Source organism: Sorex fumeus, unplaced genomic scaffold, assembly GCF_029834395.1.
Source record: "Sorex fumeus unplaced genomic scaffold, SorFum_2.1 ptg000233l, whole genome shotgun sequence".
In the NCBI taxonomy this organism is placed as follows: Eukaryota; Metazoa; Chordata; class Mammalia; order Eulipotyphla; family Soricidae; genus Sorex; species Sorex fumeus.
Window position 1 is genome coordinate 1,477,136 of NW_026606290.1, and position 14,210 is coordinate 1,491,345.

General features: G+C 56.1%; 1 protein-coding gene across 1 annotated transcript in view; it reads left to right on the forward strand.

Annotated features, from left to right (window-relative positions):
• Positions 1 to 14,210, forward strand: part of GARNL3 (GTPase activating Rap/RanGAP domain like 3) — a 150,800-nt gene that overhangs the window by 16,373 nt on the left and 120,217 nt on the right. Inside the window, 1 exon segment of the mRNA XM_056108856.1 lies at positions 2,579 to 2,776. Coding sequence (XP_055964831.1) covers positions 2,579 to 2,776 — 198 coding nt within the window.

Consider the following 14,210-nt stretch of genomic DNA (forward strand, 5'->3'; position numbering starts at 1 on the left):
CACAGGGGCTACTCCTGGCTCATGCACTCAGGAATTACTCCAGGAGGTGCTCAGGGGACCATATGGGATGCTGGGAATCGAACCCAGGTCGGCCGCGTGCAAGGCAAACGCCCTACCCGCTATGCTATCACTCCAGCCCGACCTTTTTCCTTTTCTCTCAATACCTGCCCGCAGCCTTGGGCTTAACGGGCACTTCAGCCTGCGCGCGGCTCCGGCCTGACCTGGCAGCTTGGGAGTGGGTGGTGCCCATCTGGCGCCGCACAGCCCGGCCGCACCGAGCCACTGCCCTTGGCGTCCAGCCCAGCAGCGGGGTGGCCGTCCCCCACCAGGTGTGTCTCTCTCGCCCGCCAGGCTCATGTCCTTGGCCTGCTGCAGCCCCCAAGAAGCCCTTCAGAGGCCCCCGTGGCCAGAGGCTTAGCCAAGATCGCTCCTGCTTCTTTCCCACTGCCGAAGAGTTGGGCTCTGTTGGCTTGTCGGCCCATTTCTCGAGCTCGAGTTGAAGGATGACGGCTGTGCTTTTAGCATCCCTGCCGTCTTGGAGGCCACCAGAGCCAGGGCCTCAGCGGGCCAGGCCTGTGCGCTACCACTGGGGCCACACCCCGGCCCCCATTTTCTTTCTTTTTTTTTCTTTTAATTTTTATTAGTGAAACACCATGAGGTACAGTTGTAGACTTACAGATCTTTGTGCTTGGATTTCAATCATACAATAATCAAATACCCATCCCTCCACCAGTGCCCATTTCCCACCACCACGGATCCCAGTTACTGTTACTGTGTTTGGCATATCGAATACGTCACGGGTAGCTTGCCAGGCTCTGCCATGCGGGCGAGATGGAGATGTTACTGGGCCCGCTCGAGCAAACTGATGGACAACGGGAGGACTGTGACTGTGACTGTGACGGATTCCAGTATCCCTCCCACCCCCGTCCCCTTTTCTTTTTCTTTTTTTTTTTCTTTTTGGGTCACACCCGGTGACGCTCAGGGGTTACTCCTGGCTCATGCACTCAGGAATTACTCTTGGTGGTGCTCGAGGGACCATATGGGATGCTGGGAATCGAACCTGGGTCGGCCATGTTGGCTGCGTGCAGGGCAAACGCCCTCCCCGCTGTGCTATGGCTCCAGCCCCTCCTCTTTTCTTTTTCTCTTAAAAAAAAATTTTATGCTATGAAGTAGCTCACAATATTTGATTACATTTAATATCCAAACGCCAGTTCCACCACCATGACACCTTCCCACCACCATATTTAGGATGTTTCCATCCCAAACCCCAATCCCTGCCCCAAAGCAGAACCAAAATAATATATTTTGTGTTGTTTGTTATGAAAAACCACTGATAGTGCTACAAAGTAGTATCCTTAGAGGAAAGAGTGTGGAGATGGGTGTATTTCACCCAGGGGCCATTAAGCCCTTCTATAAGAGATCACTAACATGTTGTTAAAGGTTGAGCCTTGGGGCTGGAGTGATAGTACAGTGGGTAGGGTGTTTGCCTTGCATGCGGCCGACCCAGGTTCAATCCCCGGCATCCCATATGGTCCCCCAAGCACTACTGAGAGTAATTCCTGAGTGCAGAGCCAGGAGTAGTTTCTGAGCATTGCTGGGTGTGACCCCCCCAAAAAAAAGATAAAGGTTGAGCCTTGTGTGATATATATATATACATATATATATATATATTATATAACATTGTAGTGGCACTGTCGTCCGTTGTTCATCAAATTGCTCCAGCGGGCACCAGTAACGTCTCCATTGTGAGACTTGTTACTGTTTATGTCATATCGAATACACCAGGGGAGCTTGCCAGGCTCTGCCGTGTGGGTGAGATATTCTCGATAGCTTGCCAGGCTCTCTGAGAGGGCCGGAGGCATCGAACCTGGGTCAGCCGCTGTGCTGCATATGTCTGTAAAAAAAAAAATGTCTGTTTTCCTCTAAGATTGATTGCTTCCGGCTTTGAACCCTATCAGATGTGGTGCGTTCATCTTGGAGTATGGGCATGGGGTGTGGTTCGAAGTATTGGCAGCCGCGTTCAGAATAAATTCATAAATTCACTCATGGGTGTTGCTCGGCCCGAGTGTGTGGCGTGTGCCGGCCCTCATTTCACCCTCGAGAATCAAGGGTGCTTCCCATCCTGGCCGTGTCCCCGGCGACCTCAGAGCTGCCCCCACTTTCTGCCCTGCACCCTCGGCAGGAGGAGCTCTGGGGTCTCAGGCGTGATCCCAAATAATCCTTGATCAGCTCACAAAGCGCCTGTGGCCAGCGGCCCCCAGACCGTTGCTGTCACATGTGGGTGCATTCTGCCGCGTCCTTGTATTGCCGGGCCTTTGCTTGGGATTTCTGTTGGAAATTGGAGATGAAACAAGACCGCGTTCCCCCCTTGGGTCCCCCTGACCTCCCTGCCGGGTTGACAGCTCCCCTGGCTGGGGTCCGTGATTGGCCTCTGAGGGTCCTGGGGCTGCGGCAAGGCCGGCCTCAGCCCTTGTGTGCGCAGGCTCAGTCTGTGCCCTGAGGGGGGCTCGTAGTTGGGAACGGGTCCCCAGGCCTCAGCTCTGCCCCGCAGTGACAGGCTGCCCTTCTCTCTTCCCAGTGCCTTTCCCAACTCCTCCTGCTTCGGTCCCGCGCCGCAGCCTCCAGGCCCACTCATGGACCCGCTGACGAAGACGGCCTGCGGGAGTCAGATGGCACAGACGCTCCTCTGGAAGGCCAAGTCTTCTCTGTCCTTCGGCATCCCGCCCCTGCAGACGTGGCCCGCGAAGTACCCGGAAGTAGAGTCCCAGGTCAACCTGTAAGTAAGTAAATGAAGCTTCATCCTTTGGACTCCCGCTTTGCTCTGACTCGGAAAGCCTCCGTGCTCGGCGGCCAAGTGACGTTTCCCCCTTGGGGAAGGGCGAGGGGAATGGATGTTCGCTGGGGAGCTGTGTAGGTCTGGCGAGATTCACTGAACATCTGGCCCCTCTGGGGATTGAACCTGAGTCGGCCGCGCGTGCAAGGCAATGCCCTACTTGCTGTCCTAGTGCTCCAGCCGCTGAAATTCCTATGGTTTTCTTTGGGGCAGGGGTCACACTCAGCGATGCACAGGGGTTACTCCTGGCTCTGCACTCAGGAATTATTCCTGGCGGTGCTCAGGGGACCATTTGGGATTCTGGGAACCATTCTGGGACCATTTGGGATTCTGGGAATCGAACCCAGGTCGGCCGCATGCAAGGCAAATGCCCTACCCATGGTACTATCACTCCAGCCTGCAGTTCCTATCTTGAGGGGCTTAAGATGATCCAGCTCACAGCTTCCAGCTCCCGGGAGAGGATCCTCTCAGCGCCAGCCCTAACCGTGGTGATCTGCGCAATGGAACGTGTTGGCCTGATCACGAAACGTGGGTAGCCTTCTGTGTGCCGGCAGAATGCCGTGTCGGAAGGGGACACCCAGCCAAGATTCCCAAGACTCCAGGTCTGTGGTGTACTAAGACATGAAGGGACTGAAGTTCACCGCTGGCCACTGTGTTTTTCTCCCGAACCCCTGGGATTCGGTGAGGGTTCACAGGAAGAGTTGCCGGATGGCTGAGTAAGTGAACGGACGAAGAAGCTGCCTAGCAGACAAGGGTTTCCTCGAAGACTGGCTGGGCAGAGCAGCACAGCCGACTCAGAAACAAAGGAACTGCCAAAACCGTCTGTTCACTGCAGCAGTTACTGAGGAGGCTTCCGGGAAGCCAGTTCCAGGCTTGGGTCCTGGCCTGGAGTCACCGTTAGGGCCTGAGAGCCACACCCGCCTGAACACCACCGCCCACCACTCCCCACTACCCCTCAGACCCTGGGACTCTGGCTCCGAGTGGGCCTGACCGGGCTCCTCGGGCAGATCTCATGGCCTGTCCAGGGAGCCCCAAGGAAGCAGCTGACTCAGTGCTGCTGCCGTGCCATCATAGGGGACAGCAAAGCCGCGGGCGGCATCTGGGCTCTGCCAGGCGGGAGAGGGGAAGGCCGCTGGTTGCTGAGATTCTGTAGCCGTCAGAGCTGAAGGGGGTCCCGTGGCGGCTTTGGGGGGCAGGAGCCACTGAGAGAGGAACGTAAGGAAAGGACGCTGAGACAGGAGTGGCACAGTCCTGCTTCACGTTCCCTCGAGCAGAGGCTGGGCAACCGCGGGGTGGAGATGGCCGCGGCCCCGCCGGCTTCTGGCGCGGGTGACGTCACGGGCAGTCTGGAAGGTCCAGCTGGGAGACAGGTGGAAAAGATGTTGTCCTTGACCTCAGGGAACTTGGCAGGGCTCTGAGCGATTCTCTAGACAGGCAGGTACCACCTTGAGCACTGCTTTGGGAAAGTGAGTTCTTTCTGTTTGTTCGGTTTCAGTTTTGGTTTGGGGAGCCTCACCCCACGGTGCTCGTGGTTTACTCCTGGCTCTGTGCTCAGGAATCACTCTGGGCGGGGCCTGGGGAAACATCCAGGGTTTTGAGTTGGCCACACGCAAGACAAATGCCCAGCCTGCTGTCCCTGGCTCCGGCCCCAGAAAGTGAATTCTTGGCCGCGTTGAGTGGGGTGTCCCGGGACCCATCAGGAGATGGATGAGGGCAGGACATTGTTGAACCTATGAGCTTGATTTCTGTCGGCCCGATGTCGGTCACTAATTTCCTGTCAGACAGCCCAGAGGGCAGCTTGCTTTCTGGGTGACCCCCCAAGGACCTGTGTGGGTTGGTGGGGAGGGGCTTCTCATTTCCAGTGGTGCTCGCTCCTTCCCTGCAGAACACCGAGGATCCTCATGAGAAAGTGCTCCCGAGGTGGTGGCTAGGTGTGAGTGAGGGGGCCGGGGCGGGGGAGTGGCGGGCGTCTGCAGGGAGGGAGGGTCTCAGGGGAAGCAGCAGGTACTGAGGGGTTTCCCGGAGACCCTCCCGTGCAAGACAGCCTTAACCACGCTGCTAGTGACAGAGGAGGCTTGATGGCCTGTGACCTGGCAGTTGGATCCTTGAAGCAGAGAACAGATACTGAGTGTCCTGCCCCGTGACCTTAAGGGGAAAGTCAGGAGCTTTTGGGGACTGAAGTGGGAAGGTCACCGAGATGCTTCAAATGAAAAAACAAACAAACAAACAAACAAAAACCCCTCAAAATCCCAAGGGGACTCGGCACGTCCATCTGGAAGGTCAGGGAAGCTCAGTGCTTTCTCTGGGGGCACAGCTGGCATCTCAGGAGTGACGCGGTAAGAGATGCAGGTAACCTGTGTGGAGCAGAAATACAGTGTCTGGGGCTTTGTGGGGGCAGGAGAGGGAGACCTCCCCTGCAGAGCCTCTTGGACTGGAGTTTTAAACTACGTTGCAGAGGGGGCTAGGGCAATAGCACAGCAGGTAGGGCATTTGCCTTGCACGCAGCCAACCCAGGTTCGATTCCCAGCATCCCATCTGGTCCCCTGAGCACCGCCAGGAGAGATTCCTGAGTGCAGAGCCAGGAGTAACCCCTGAGCATCGCTGGGTGTGACCCAAAAAAGCAAAAAAAAAAAAAAAAAACTACGTTGCACAGCCCCCAGAGCTCAGGGGGCAGAGACGGCCGCGGGTTCCAGTGTGAAATGAGGAGAGACCCCGGCTCAGCCGCGATCTTGGCCTCGGAGGGAGAGGCCCACATAGCCGAGCCGGAGATTGGAACTTGGTGGGCAGGGGGCAAGGGGCTCAGGAGCCACCAGGGGGCCCCTAGAACTGTGTTTCGTGGTCAGAAGTCTGACTTGGCGCTGGAGCGAGAGCTCACAGTTGAGGGGTTTGATGTGGGAAGTTGTCAACAGGCAGGAATGTTCCAAAGGGCAGAGAGACCTGTGGCGGGGGGTGGGGGGGTGGGGGAGCTGGGGCGAAGACAGCCAGGGTGGGTCCCCACCGCCTTCCCGGGTCACGTGGCTGTTGGCGTCGCGCCCCGGGGAGGTGTGCGTTTCGGGCCGGGACAGCCTGGCCCTGTTCTGGGAACCACTCTCACATCTCTCTCACTCCCGCCCGCGGCAGCCCCTGGGGACGGAGCTGCTAAAAGCAATCCTTCCTGCTCAAGGAGGTTAGGCCATTACTAAGATTGGATCCCCGCGGCGGTTCCAGGTTTCTGTGCCATCCGTCTCCTCGCCCGCCAGGGCCGTGGCCCATTTCTGCTGCTCCCACAGACCCGGCACGGCTCAGAACACACACACGGGGACAGGCGCCACCAGAGACCGGCGCGGTCACTCTTCTCCATTCCCACCTCTCAGAGGCGCACGCTCAGGCTACCCCGACCCAAACTCAACCTCAGCCCACCCCCATTTTGATCATTCTATTTTGCCTTTAAAAACTGTGGTTTGCGAGGCCGGAGTGATAGCACAGCGGGTAGGGCGTTTGCCTTGCACGCGGCCGACCCGGGTTCGATTCCCAGCATCCCATATGGTCCCCCAACACTGCCAGGAGTAACTCCTGAGTGCAGAGCCAGGAGTAACCCCTGAGCATCGCTGGGTGTTACCCAAAAAGGAAGAAACAAAAAAAAAATCTGTGGTTTGCTTGTTTTCTTTTTTTGTTTTGTTTTGTTTTGTTGGTTTTGGTATATTTGTTTGGCTTTGGGTCTCACCCCACAGTGCTCAGGACTTACTCCTGGCTCTGTGCTTGGGAGTCGCTCCTGGAGGGCTCGGGGAACCATGTGAGATGCCGGGGATCAAACTGGGTTTTCCTTCTGCAAGGCAAGTGCCCCCTCCCGTGCTGTGCCATCGCTCAGGCCCCAGCCCAGTGGTTTTCTTGACGTCTCCCACAGTCCTGGAATTCCGCAGTTTGAAATCTCCTACCTCGGCTCTGTGTGGAAGGCGCTGCCTCTGTCCTTCTGCCTGCGTCAGGACCCCCTGCATGCCTCGGCCATGGGTCCGAGATCATCTCACATCAGAGTAGTTCAGTGAGGCGAACCTTCTAGAAAATCTTCCAGTGTATAGTTTGGCTTCAAGAGTGGCGTAAGTGGCTTCTCTCCACGAGGTGGTCTGTGGATGCTGTCTCTCCAGGGCCTCTGCATTGGACAGAGCCACAGCACCTGCCGTGGGGACCTTCCACGCTTTTAGTGGACAGGGGTGCTGCAGTGTCCAGAGACCCTCCCCCCCTTGCCTGTGTCATTCCTGGTCCACCCCATTTCCTCCCAGTCCTCCCAAGAGTCCCTCTTCCCCACTGCTGATCTGGGGTTGTGGTCAGAGCCCAAGGGTTGGTTTGTTTTCCATTCCTTTTATTTGTTTGTTTGTTTTTGTTTTTATCTACCCCAATGAGCAAGAAATCCAGCATTTGTTCTTCTCTAGAACTCTTTTTTTTTTTTTTTTTTGCCTTTTGGGTCACACCTGGCTCTGCACTCAGGAATTACTCCTGGCGGTGCTCAGGGGACCATATGGGATGCTGGGAATTGAACCCGGGTCGGCCGTGTGCAAGGCAAACGCCCTACCCATTGTGCTATCTCTCCAGCCCCTCTTCTCTAGAACTCTTGTTTGACTTAACATGAAATTTGTTATTTCACCTCCAGTTCCATCCAAGTTGTAGCAAGATTTGTTTTACGTGTGTGTGTGTGTGTGTGTACGCGCGCACGTGCGCACGTATGTGTGTGTCATGGGGTGTTGAGGTTTGAACCCAGGGCCTCACTTGAGCAACACACTGCTCTACCACCCTAGCCCTAAGTAAGTAAGTAAAGGCCCTCCGTTGTTCGTCGATTTGCTCTAGCGGGCCCAGTAACGTCTCCATTGGAGACTTTGTTGTTACTGTGTTTGGCATATCGAATACATCACGAGGAGCTTGCCAGGCTCTGCCGTGCGGGCGAGATATCTCGGTAGCTTGCCGGGCTCTCCGAGAGGGGCGGAGGAATCGAACTCGGGTCGGCCACGTTGACTGCGTTCAAGGCAAACGCCCTACCGCTGTGCTATCACTAGCCCTAAGAGACAAGATTTTCTCTTAGATCTAAGTAATATTCAATCCATGTGTAAATAGACTACAGTTTCTTTTTTAGGGGGAGGATAAGTTTGGGGTTGACCCAGAGGTACTCTGGGATTATTCCTGGCTCTGTGCTCAGGAGACCATAGAGATTGTGCCAGGGATTCAAACCCGGATCACCCACATGCAAGGCACGGGCCTTTCCTCCTGTATGATCTTTCTGACTCCAGGTACCACTGTTTCTTGATCCGCTCATCTGTCACTGGGCACTTGGGCTGTCTCCAGATCTCGCCGTTGTGGGTAGGCTACTCTGAGGGAGATATGCAGATGTCTTTTCAAATGACTGCTTTTGTTTTCTTAGGATAGATGCCAGGGAGTGGAATCTCTGGGTCAGATGGTAGTTCTATTTTTAACTTTTTGGGAGACGGCTCCGGGCTGTTTTCCGTAGAGGCAGGACCAGGCAACCTTCCCACCCGCGGTGAACGAGGGCTCCTTTCTCCTCACATCTCTGCTGGCACCGGTTGTTTCTGAACAGTTTGCTGAGATGCTGGCTGACAGTGTCGCGTGGCATTTGTGGCGCTTCGGTTCTAGGGCAGGTGCCAGCAGAAACCCTCTTCGTCTGGGTAAGGAGCTGGGGCAGAAGGAGGAAGAATTTGCAGATTCCAGCGCCTAAGGTGATAGGGCTGCTTCCTTGCTCATGGCTGACCCGGTTTGGGTGTGGCCCCCAAACAAACACTGTCACTGTCCTCCCATTGTTCATCGATTTGCTCGAGCGGGCACCAGTAACGTCTCACAACAAATTGTGAGACTTGTTACTGTTTTTTTGGCATATTGAATACATCACGGGTAGCTTGCCAGGCTTTGCTGTGCGGGCGAGATACTCTCGGTAGCTTGCTGAGCTCTCTAAGAGGGACGGAGGAATCGAACCCGGGTCGGCCAGGTGCAAGGCAAACGCCCTACCCGCTGTGCTGTCACTCCAGCCTCCCCGAACAAACAAAAAAGACAAAACCAAGAAACCCAAAGCAAATCCATATCATCCTCAGGCAGGCAGAAGCACCACCTTAAACTGAAGGCAGAGAGAGCCAGGCCTGGGGCAGGTGGGGTCGGGGTCGAGGGTGGAAGTGATGTTTAAGAGGTGAAGGAGATGTGGGACCAGCGGCGGCAAATTCAGCTGCGACACATTTCGGCTCCATGGGGGTTGGGGGGGTGGGGGGGAGACTCACCTGCTCCCGGGCAGAGCCAAGGAACTGTTGCGTTCACTAGGAGCGCGAAGGCAGGCGGCTGGCCGACTCCACGGAACACACGCTCACGGAGAACAGGTTGGACGCCAGATGGTCTCTCTGGCTCTGGAAGTTTCTTCCCCTCAGCCCCCTCCGGTGAGGAAGTCTGAGCTGGCTGTTGGCCCGGGCCCAAGTGTCACATGCTGGGGCCCCGTCAGATGGGGCTTCTGGGCTGGCCGAGTGTGGGGTGGTCTCTGACCAGTGGTAGGGCCCGTGAGAGCAAGGTGGAAGGCGGAAGCGATTCTCTGGCTCAGACATGGCAAAATCGGTTAGGCACCAGGCAGAAAGGGGGAGCCCAGGCACTGGAGGGTCCTGGCTGCTGGCTGGGTAGAGCCAGGAAAGCCAGCGGAGCCCGCATTCGCATTCGGAATGGCAGAGAGGATGGGAGACATCTCTGTAAGAGAGATAACACCTGAAGCTTCAGGGGAGAAAGAGAAAGTTCAGATCAGTGAGGGTTCGAGGAGGTGACCTTGGGCACTTTGTAACTGTCATTCTGTTGTTCTGGCTGGTGGGTGGGAGAGGCATTTCTCAGAACCTCCCCAGGAGGCCCTTCAGCTCCAAAGAGTACTGTCCTCCCATTGTTCATCAATTTGCTCGAGCGGGCACCAGTAACGTCTCCATTGTGAGACTTGTTGTTACTGTTTTTGGCATATCAAATATGCCACGGGGAGCTTGCCAGGCTCTGCCGTGCGAGTGGGATGCTCTTGGTAGCTTGCCGGGCTCTCTGAGAGGGGCGGAGGAATCGAACCCGGGTCAGCCACGTGCAAGGCGAACGCCCTACCCGCTGTGCTATCACTCAGCTCCAAATACACTCCAAAAACATCGGACCCAGGTGGTCTGGGCTGGGAACTGGACATTTAGGGGTGTCTCCAGGGAGCTCTGGGAAACCATCTCTCCAGCACTCTCTGGCGCCGCCGTGGTGCTGAAAAGGATTCCCTGAGTCAGCAAGGCAAAATGCTATCAAGGAAAAGATGGAAAATGCCTCCGGTCCAGTTTTCTAAGCGTCTGCACCATCCAGGAGCCCGGAAAAGCCGTTCAGGGAGAAAACGCGGCTGTCTGAAAGAAACTAGAAGTGATTTGTTAAGAACAGATTGCCAGTGAACCACCGGACCTGTCCCGGGGTGACGGCCAGCCGGAGTGCCAGTGTAGGGGGGGGCATGAAAAGGGGTCACTATGCAAATATATGCAATTTTTTCAAATATATGCAAATATTCCTGCAGATCAACTCGGACAAAAGCAGCCATCAGCACGCAGGGAGAGGGGGTCGAACAGGCGGGTGTGGTAGAGGTGCCGAGTGGCCAGTGTGTGCCAGCCAGAGGGACGGTCAGTCGGTGTCTTCCGGAGACCGCAGACTGCCACCACGCCTCAGTGACACATTCCTTCTGTCCCCAGGCTGACACATGCCCGCTGCTAACGCTGGCCGGGGCGTGCCCAGGGGAGAGTGAATTGGCTCGCCCTGGCCAGCCATACCTGCTGCACTCTTTGGGGCAATGTGTGGACAAAAATAACGCGCCCTGGATTGTTACGCACTCCCACTCCTGGGCGTGTCCTCTCAGATGTGGCCGCACAAGGAGGTTCACAGCAGCGGTTTAGAAACCGGAAACAGGGCTGGAGCGATAGCACAGCGGGTAGGGCGTTTGCCTTGCATGCGGCCAACCCAGGTTCGAATCCCCGCATCCCACATGGTCCCCTGAGCACCGCCAGGAGTTACTCCTCAGTGCAGAGCCAGGAGGAACCCCTGAGCATCGCCGGGTGTGACCCGAAAAGAAAAGAAAAAGAAAAAGAAAGAAAAGAAACTGGAAACGGGTTAGCGGGTTAGAGATAACAATAGTGGTAAGGGGCCTGCCAGGCATGAGGTGGACCCCGGTCCCACCCCCAGCCAAAGCTCCCTCGTACCACCAGGGGTCACTCCTGAGCACAGAAGACCCTAAGCACCTCCATGGATAGCCCCAGCCCTCCAAAATAAAATAACTCCTTAAAAAATCAAAAAAGAAAACCTCCAAAATGTCCAGCCAGAGAATTTTGGCGCAGCGGGGTGTCGCCCCACCAGGTAGAGGGAGACAGGGAAGAATGGGGTCAGCAGGGACAGGTCTCAGAGTGTCCAGCCTTACCAGCTGGTGAAGGAAGATGTCCCCCAGGCGGTGGCAGATTTTACTTTTTTACAGGGCTGCTCCCAAATAGTGTTCAGGAGTCCAGGGGGCCGTGACCACTGCGAACAATTTGATCCTCGGGCCCAGCAAGGTGGCACTGCCCAAGTGCCCCGCGGTTCTGGGGTCCACTCGGGATCACCCTGGTTGTGCTTGTGAATGCCAGGGCCACGCCTGATGGTGCTCAGGGGACCCGGGAGTGCTGGGGACCGACTAGGTCCTGCACCTGTGCCCCCATCCCCGGCACCGTTCCCCCACCCGTTTGGTGTGGAAGCTCAGAGCACACGGAGAACAGGTGTACTGCTCGTGAATGCACGTGCACAGTGCAGGGATCTAGGCGAGCAGGAAGTACCAGGCCTGCCGCTTGGTGATTGTTTCAAGGCAGGGCGGGAGGAACGCAGGCATTTCAGGTCTAGCTGTAACATTCCTTACTTCCTCTGTCGTGACATACTTCATAATGAAACGGAGCAGGGGGAAAAAAAAATCCAGACGATTTGGATCAACCAGCTGGGTTAGACAGCCAAGGCCGAGAGTCAGCACTTGGCAAATGACAAAATGCGTAGGATGGTCAGGATGTTGTTAAAATGCTGGTTCTGTTTCCTCGGATCTGGGGGATGCCCTGAACCTCTGAATTTCTCACCAGCTCTCTTGTTTCGTTTTGTTTCGTTTTGTTATGGAGTCACACCCAGCGATGCTCAAGGATTACTCCTGGCTCTGCACTCAGGAATGACTCCCGGGTGGTGCTTAGGGGACCCCGTGGGATGCCGGGGATTAAACCCGGGTAGACCAGGTGCAAGGCAAACGCCCTCCCCACTGCGCTGCCACTCTTCCCCCACACCAGCTCTCTCTCCATGCCAAGTCTGGCAGACCTCTAGCAGACCTCGGGGTCCTCTGGGGGTGCTGCTGCCCCGGGAACCACGTCAGAGTGCCTCCTGGCCCTGCGAGGGCGTTCAGGGTTCCCGAGATCTGCGAGCACCTGAGGGAGCAGACTCGGGAGGGATTTCCCCGAGAAGCACCTGCGGCAGGTGCAGGGAAGCCCCAAGCGACATCTGCTTCCCTCTGGCTTCCTGCCTCCGGGCTTCCCTTTAACCCTTTGTGGGCCTGCGCCTCTAGTCTCCTGTGAGCACCTTTTCCTCCCCGCGGATTCCGCTCAGAGCCGAAAAAGCCTGAGCAGTTGTGGTCAGTCTCCTGGCGTGCAGGTGGGGAGCAGGATGCAGACTCAGGCTCTGCGGGCACCGTGGCCATGGCGCAGACAGTCTCCGGTGTGGGAATGGGCATCTTACCCGATGCCCCCCTACGCCCCACCCGATCTCCTCCACCACTGGGAAAGGGACTCAAGAGTGACTGGGGTGCTTGGGGTGGGGTGAGGGAGTCTCCACAGTGGTGCTCAGGAGGCCTGGGCCCCTCCCAGCCCTTCTCAGGCAGATGGGCCTGGGACACAGTGTTGCTCCAGTGTAGGTATAGCGGGTGCCAGGGATTACCTGGGCTCCCTTGAGGTGCATGGAGGCCTCCAGGGATGGACCAGGCAGATGCCCAGGGGACCGTGTCAGATTAAATTGGGGTCTGCTCCATGCAGAGCAAGAGCCTTCCCCCCTATACTCTCTCTGGCCCTGCAAAGATGCTGCTTTAGCACTTAGCAGGTTGTCTCCGTTCAGCTGTGCTGGGCCACATAGTTGGTTTTTAGTTTGTTTGTTTTTGTTTTTGTTTTTTTTTTAGCCATACCTGGTGATGCTCAAGGCTTGATCCTGGCTCTGTGCTCAGGGGGTGACTCCCGACAAACTTGGGGACCATATGGGTGCCAGGTTGGCCACATGTAAGGCAGGTGCTCTCTCTGCCTGCTGTACCTCCAGCCCCACATAGTATATATATATATTTTCATTTTTAATAATTTTATTTATTGAATCACCATGAGAGCAGTTACAAAGCTTTTGGGTCTAAGTCTCAGTCATACAATGAAACACCCGTACCTTCACCAGTGCCCATTCTCCACCCCCAACAACCCCAGTATACCCCCATCCCACACCCTCCCCCTACCTGGGGGCAGATGATTTCCACATTACTCTCTCTCTACTTTGATCACATTCAATATTTCGACACCAGACCCACCATTATTATTTGAGATTTTACCCCCAACACTCAGATCTGCTGAAAAGGCAACAGTAGACAATTTGTGTTCTGTTGCTGGTTATGAATAACATATGATGTCATGTGGCTGCAATAGGGCCATGTGATTTTGAAATTCTGAAATTTTAACACTTAAATCTGGAGGGATTTCTGCCAAAAGCCACTGGGTTTCGAGATTTGCTCCTGAGTCTCTGGGATCATGACCGTTGAGCAGCTTGATCAGGAGCCAGAGAGGCCGTTCGTGGGTGATAACTTGGGGTCTCGTTGGGACGGGGAGACCAGGACCGGCTCCACCCCCATCCTGTGAGGCCCAACAAGTTTCGTCACTTCAGGCCCAGACCTGACTGTCCAATGGCCTCTGGAGGATGATGGCCACCGAGCCGCCAAAGGGGAGCAGGCGGAGGGATAACACCTTTTTCCCCCAGGGTGGCCCGGCAACAGTAACCTACTGCAGGGTCCGGACGCATTTCTGCCAAAAGCCACTGGGTTTCGAGATTTGTTTCTGAGTCTCTGGGATCATGGCTGTTAAGCGACTTGATCAGGACCCAGAGAGGCCGTTCGTGGGCGATGACTTGGGGTCTTGTTGGGGTGGGAAGGACAGGACTGGCTCCACCCCCATTCTGTGAGGCCCTGCGTGTCTCATCACTGGGGACCCAAACCTGACTGTCCAGTGGCCTCTGAAGGATGGCGGCCACTGGGCCGCGGGGGGAAACAGGTCAAGGCACGAAACCTATTCCCATCTGGGTTGACCCAGCACTGGTAACCTACTGCAGGGACCAGACGCATTTCTACCTAAAGCCA